General features: G+C 36.2%; 1 protein-coding gene across 2 annotated transcripts; it reads left to right on the forward strand.

Moving 5' to 3' along the window:
• Window positions 1-4,968: 4,968 nt before the first annotated feature.
• LOC127105993 (BURP domain-containing protein BNM2A) lies at window positions 4,969-6,809 on the forward strand. Of its 2 annotated transcripts, none has more exons than XM_051043217.1 (2): window positions 4,969-5,115; window positions 5,335-6,809. In XM_051043217.1, the coding sequence occupies exons 1-2, from the start codon at window positions 5,062-5,064 to the stop codon at window positions 6,592-6,594; spliced, it is 1,314 nt and encodes a 437-aa protein (XP_050899174.1). In that variant the 5' UTR covers window positions 4,969-5,061; the 3' UTR covers window positions 6,595-6,809. The 2 variants fall into 2 exon arrangements, with proteins under 2 accessions (XP_050899174.1, XP_050899175.1); XM_051043218.1 differs by having other exon boundaries at window positions 5,058-5,115; window positions 5,344-6,809.
• Window positions 6,810-7,523: the final 714 nt, after the last annotated feature.

Consider the following 7,523-nt stretch of genomic DNA (forward strand, 5'->3'; position numbering starts at 1 on the left):
GTATCCAACAAAGCTTGAAGGATCATTCAAGTCATCTCACTCACTCTCCAAACCCAATTTTTATGGTGATTCCCCTTTGAATAAGCATTAAGATTCATATGGTCACCCATGGACCCTAACCTTAGCTCTTTACCCTCATTGGCTTGCACAAGTCATGATTCACCATGGATCTTTACCATGTCATTGAGGACCCCTAAAATCCAAAGTTTGTTCATGCCTCACACCTTTGAAACATCTTAATATGACCCTTGCTTCACTAAACCCTAATTCATCTGACCTTGGTTCTTAATGAGACTTGTGGCTCGAAAAACCATAATTTGAGGATCCCTTGATCATTGACCTTGCTCATTTTTATCATCCAGTCACCCCACCACTAATTCAACATCAATTCATGTCCATTATAATCAAAATCCACCATTTAAACACTCATCCAATACATGTTGCAAGTACTTGGTTTGATCATGTTTTTTGGACTTTCAAGGCATTTGATCCATCCATGAACTTGAGCTAAAATCATCCCACAAGGCTCCAAATCTCATTTCCCATCATTGTATGATCATATGAACTTAAAACATCCATCATTGTGCCTTGGAAATCAAGAAACCACAAAATCACATTTTTAGGTCATGTTGGTTGGTCACTTTTTGGCAAGAATGGCCTATGGAAAGTTCCAAAGACCATAACTTTCTCATTTCACATGCTTTTTAAGTTCGACTTTGATCCAAATGTCCTAAATACGTTTCCCTCCAAATTTCTTTCATGGTCTAAGACCTAATTCATTTAGGAAGGGCCTCAAATTTTGCATTGGCCAAACTGGTCCAACATGCCTACCATGCCCTAAAACATGACCAAGACCACTACTTTACCACATTACCATTTCAAAACCACAACTCCTTTTGACCTGGTTATTTTTGCATTCAATCAAGGACATGGCAAGGAACATGTGTCAAAAAGTTTTGTACAAAATGCACGAGCCAATTTCATTTGGCCATGGTTCAAACATTGAGGATCATCCTGATGCACCAACCAGACATGCCTAAGTCAAAATTTTCATTTTCATTCACCAAGCTCCCAAATAATTCTAATCTGATTACTTTTGACCTCTAACATGTTACACAACATTGCAAGGCCTAAATGAAAGTCAACTTGGATGCCAAAACTTATCAAATTGCAAAACCCGATCCCATGTGCAAATTATGAAATTTTCCAAATTGGAAAAAAGAAAAATCCATAGCAGACCATCCTTTGCCTCTTTCTGTTCCTAATCAACGCTAAGGACCAAAGCAAACTGATTTGGAATGCAAACAAGGTCTAAACACGACCACACATATCCCCCCAAGTTCAACCTTGGCCATGCTTCGAGCGACTTCACTTTTCTAAGTAAACCTTCATACTCCTCCCTCAAATCCATTCAGACACCTTCCCTATAAATAGGGGAAGGTGTTCCATTCATTTTCCAAGTTTCCAAAGTCAAAGAAACCCTGCTGCATACTCGAGCTGGAGCAACTAAAATAGAGATTCATGTTTTAAGTTTCAAATTATTTCAATCCCAAATAACCACCCAAAATCCATCACTGAACTTCACTCAAACTTTCCCAAGTCCTAACTCACCTTCCCTGAGCCTCACCTGAGCTAAGCCGAGTCATCGAAACTCCACTCTAAGGTCGATTCTGATCAGGTAATTCCACTCACCCCCATCATCCAAACAAGTTACCATTCAACTCAAAATTCATCACTGATAATTAACCCCAAACTTTTAGCTTTGATTAACCAATATTCACCATTTAATTTTTAAACTAGGTCAACTTACTTCTTCTGGTTCTTGGTGAAATACTCCACACTCAGAGCCAATCAATGGCTCATGAGTGTGGAGGATGTTTTGTTAGTTTTTATTGTGCAAGTTACCTGCATGCTTAAATTTGGTTAAAAATACTTGTTTTACAGTTTTGATTTTCAAAGGTTGGAGGTTTAAGGTGAATGTTGCCCGCGTTTTTTGAATTTGAAAACATGTCGTGACCCATTCTGGTTGATTGATATGCGCACACTTCCATTTTAGTTATTATTTTTATTATTTATTCTATTTAGCATGTTAGTTGACACAAGCAAGCGCTTGGCCCAGTGCGAGAGGGGGTTGATCCCCCTATGACCCCAAGGTCAGGGGTTCAACCCCTAACATGTGCAATCTGTTTCATTTTTATTAGTTTCACTTTCCATTTATTTTATTTTTTAGCATATTTATTTCCAAGTTTGTTTTATTTTTTACCCTCATTTATTTTATTATTCTGAAAATATTTTCAACATGGACCCTTATTATTTTTGTCTCTAATATTTATTGGTGTTTTGTTTCATGTCATTTGGATAATTTCTCATGAACTTATGAGGTATTGAATCCAAGGGCTAATGAAGTTTACACTTGTCATGATATTGAATTGTTTAGGGTTGCTTGAACCTTCCATGTCCAAACCTACTAATGGATGATTAAGTGTTCATTCATGGTACTTTGAAGCATGGATAACTTGTTCCTACATCAATCAACTTGGGTCATTTGACATGTAGGTGAAGCCTTGCTTATACATATGCTAACTTGTTTATTTCATTTGACGCATATCGTTTCTTTTGGTTTATACTAACCCACTAACCCTTATGCTAACTTGTCCATATTATACACTAATATTTACTATTATGTTCATATTATACATTGATCTTTATACCTTGTTTAACCTAATCACTTAATCAAAACACTAACTTTCAACCTTGAGTTTGCATAGTCTTCTTTTTGTCAATCTATTGATAAATAAACTTGGGGTTGCATAACTTTCATTGTTACAAATCTATTGTAAGTTGATTTTTTGATCATCTTCAATACTTTGCATTAGTGATAAGTTATCCCCTAAGGATAGATAATCCTCAAGTGGTAACCTTATTCATAATACTAACCTAACTTAACCTTATTAACTTTGATTACCACTAATCCTTGTTATTATCATTATTATTTTGTTATTTACTTTTATGTTATTATTTTATAATTTACATTCAAGTACCCATCATCATCATACTCATTGTATAAACTCATCATGCATATTTATTTATTGTCATTTATCTTTATTGTTATCATACATTAAAAACAACAAAAACATGATAAATTGATAAGACCAAAAACAAATCATTCCACTTAATCAACTTGGACTTAGAGGATCTCATCCTAGGACCTTTACTTGGAGGCCTTTTTCATTACTTTGTGATACTTGATTTCAACTTTGGATTTCATCTATAACTTGCATATCAGTTGTAAGAATGTCATCATGCCACCACCTTAGGGGGACGTGTTTGTAAGACCATTATCCTTTGTTTAGCTTATGTCACTTTTGCACACACAAGGCTTTCTCTTGAGCTACCTTACAGTGATACCCTTTATTTTTCTTGTTGGTTACTTTGCATACATGTTGCATCACATTAGCCAATTTCATAATCAAATAAACAAACCGTTGGTTCAACGTTAAATGACATTTTCATAATCAAATTCAAAATATTTAAAAGTATGATTAGTATTGTGCGCCACGAGCCTTAAGTGGTGGAGAATGAGTAAGAATGAAACATTCCTACCCTTACTCTGATTATTTTGGACGTAAGACGCTTGACTTGTTATCTAGAATATTCACCTCTGCCCATAGACTTTAGTGCAATCTAATCAGAAACTCTTTTTCATAAACTCTTATTCAAGGTGAAAACAACACAACCCATTAAACTTCATTTTGTGTGCCTTAGGGCACCATCCCGAAAATGTTTTTCTCAAAGGTAAAATCAACCAACACACACATTTTTTCTACTCCAAACTACAGAGCTCTGATTCCTCATCCTCGATGAGTGATACGTAGGCACAAGGGTCATAATCCTTGGCGAACACAATAAACAAAAACTCTCAGAGTCCATTAATTTATATACACTCTTTTTGAAAATAAAACAATAAACATGATAAATCTCGAATCAAAATGGTTTCCATGGATATGAAGGGTGCTGATACCTTCCCCTTGCGTAACCGACTTCCGAATCCAAATCTCGAATGCGAGACCGATTCCTTATATTTGCGCTACCCGTGCACATCTTTTTCTTCTCTGAGGGTTTTATCGACTATTTCACATAGTCTCTCCGATAGAGCCAACATAAATAAAATTTGGTGACGACTCTCCTGTTTTCTCTTTTAAAAAGACATGTCCTGGTTTCGTTATCGTGAAATCCACGGTAGCAACAACTGGTAGAAATTAATACATGGTCAAACAAACTTCGATCAATTTATTTTTGAATCACAACTACTTATTTGTGCTGATAGTGCACCATGTGAGATCCTAAGAAAGAGATGTGATTCAAAAGAAATGCTTAAATACAAACTCTTCCTTTGCCCGAACATTCTTAGACGTAAAACACTAACTGGAAGAAAAAAAATAAAGAGAATAAATTATGTCATACGGCTAGGTTGGCTAGGTTGGACGTCATCACTAAGGTTCAATATTACTAGGTTGGACGTCATTCTTAGAGTTCGCAAAGAAATTCAAATCTTGGAATGTCCGTCGTCCCTATCATGATGGGTTAGAATTATTTTGATTGCATCATTATAGTCTATTACAGATTGAAGCAGGAATACCAGTTGCCGTGTTTATGTTGTAAGTCGATCTTCAGTGTATAACAAGTTTAAAAGGGGCATCTCTTAACAGTTGTTTTTCACCCGTGAGTAAGGATGGTCTAGGCCTGATAATTTTGTAAAAGCTGATTTCCATTTTCCTAGTACTCCTCTTAAATTATTCATTTCACAAAGAAAACTCTTCCCGGGGAGAAAAAATGGGATCTTGCACGTTGAAAATTTTCACTCTTATCTTGAGGGAGTATTATAGATAAGATTGGACCTTGGACCTCACTCACTATGCTATGTTACACTATTTAATTCATGTCTTTCCTTGTATACCAAGCAAGTCATTACATGTTGCTAGATCTCTAATAGCGCCTTCTTTAAAGCCTCATAGCGCCTATAAAAAGGTTACTTATCTTCAAGTGGAACTCATTCACAAGATGGCTCATGCACTAGCACTTCAGTTTCTTACTTTACTCCTTTTCTTCTTTATGGTAATTAATTCAATTATACACTTTGTTCTTGCTAGTTTGCAATGATACCACATTAAGTATAATTTCTACTTATAGTTAACACTTAACTGTGTGATTTAGAGAAAACAATGTTTTTTTCGTCAACTTTAAATATTTAATATGTTATGTGCTTCCTATAATTTTTCCTTAATATAGTAATATACTATGTATCAGTAATATTCTGATTGACATTATTTTTAGAATGGCCAGGCCATCACTGCAAGAGACTTGAAGGCAGAGTTGCAAGATCACAAACCAGTTGATTCGAATGAAGAACCTTACCCGACTTCCTACGGTAACCATGAAGTCAAGCAACCCGATTATATTACCGGGTATAGAACACATAGCCACGATTCCAACAAACCTTACATAACTTCCTACCGTAACCATGAAGCCAAGCAACCAGATTACATTACCGGTTATAGGACTCATAGCCACGATTCCAACAAACCTTACATAACTTCCTATAGTAACCATGAAGCCAAGCAACCAGATTACATTACCGGATATAGGACCCATGCCGATGAATCCAATGGACAGTACATAACATCCTATGGTAAACATGAAGCCAAGCAGCCAGATTACATTACCGGTTATAGGACCCATGCCGATGAATCCAATGGACCGTACATAACATCCTATGGTAAACATGAAGCCAAGCAACCTTACATCACACAATACAGACCAACTTCCCTTGATCTAAAAGGCCTCACATATCCAAACTCAAAAGATCAAGAAGGATCTGCATCTCCCAACATGGATCGCACAGAAGCTTTCAAGACAGGATATTTCAATATGGATGATCTTTATGTTGGACATGTAATGACTCTCCAATTTCCAGTCCAAGAGGTTTCTCCGTACCTCTCAAAAAAAGAGGCCGACTACATTCCTCTCTCAAAATCACAACTCCCAAGTGTTCTACAACTCTTCTCAATCGCTGAAGATTCTACTCAAACCAAATCGATGATAAACACACTTGAAGAATGTGAAGGAGAAACCGTTACCGGAGAGACAAAGATCTGTGCCAATTCTCTAGAGTCCATGCTTGAATTTGTGGACAAAATTATTGGTTCAGACACCAAACATAGTATTCTCAGTACAAGCAAGCCAACACCTACAGCTACCCCTCTACAGAAGTACACCATTCTGGAAGTATCACATGAGATTCATACTCCCAAATGGGTAGCTTGTCATCCCCTACCGTATCCATATGCAATTTACTATTGCCATTACATAGCTACAGGGACTAAAGTGTTCAAAGTCACACTTGTTGGTGATGAGAATGGAGATAAAATGGAAGCTCTTGGAATGTGTCATTTGGATACATCTGAGTGGAACCCAGATCATATTGTGTTTAGGCAGCTCGGAGTTAAGGCTGGGAAGAATACTCCAGTGTGTCACTTTTTTCCTGTAAACCATCTTTTGTGGGTTCCTGAGGAGCCTTCAAAAGCCACCATGTGAAGGCAGATGAGCCATCTAGATATGTATAATAAAGGTCGATCAACCTTACCAATCTGCAATAGCTATAGCATGCATGTTGGTGAGTGATTACTGATGACCAATTTCCTAATTCTATGTTTCTTAGTTGCTTTATGTACAAGTAAATTAAATATTTAATGTGGTAGACTAAAATTAAGAGTTTTCTTAACGTCAAAATATATTATGAACTATCACTTCGAGTACAAAATGTGCAAGTTGTAAAGAGGCAAAGTATAAGATAATTTGAAGTTTAAAACTTATTAAAATGAGTAAATGACCATTAAATATCAAAATAACCAATACTTGTAATGACTGAAAAAAGCCAGCAACACTACCCTGCAACAACAAAATAGTTATTACACCAAGAACAAGTTAGGGAAGGCTAACTTGTTCCACACGTTTCATAAAGTTAGTTAAAAGTAGTTATTTTAGTTGGTTATGGCAGTTAGGAATTATAATTGTATACAGCGTACTTATCATAACTAATATACACCAATGCGTCTATTATATATAAACTACATGTAAGTCACAATGATAATCAATGATTCTATTCCAATACAAGGTATCTAAGCTCTCTCTTGGAGATATTCATTGATCTTCATTCATCCTTAAGCTTCCATTGAAACTTGAGTGTTCTTTCTCTTCTTCATTCTTTCTTTCCAAGTTTCACTCTGAAATTTGCATTTTTTTCTGCTGTTTTCCGCGATCCATTCCGGTGCAACTCACCATTTCCCAACTTATATCTATTTGCTCTCATCATTAAACAATGCCGCCACTAGTTCAACCACAAACACAAAGTGATTTAATTTACCATGTACATCTTAGTGATGGTCCTAACGCAGTTACAATTGCATCAAAACTCGAAGGCAACAACTATGCAGTTTGGAGAGATCTATGTGTAGAGCCCTTAG

The sequence above is a fragment of the Lathyrus oleraceus genome, chromosome 7 (assembly GCF_024323335.1).
Source record: "Lathyrus oleraceus cultivar Zhongwan6 chromosome 7, CAAS_Psat_ZW6_1.0, whole genome shotgun sequence".
Lineage (NCBI taxonomy): Eukaryota > Viridiplantae > Streptophyta > Magnoliopsida > Fabales > Fabaceae > Lathyrus > Lathyrus oleraceus.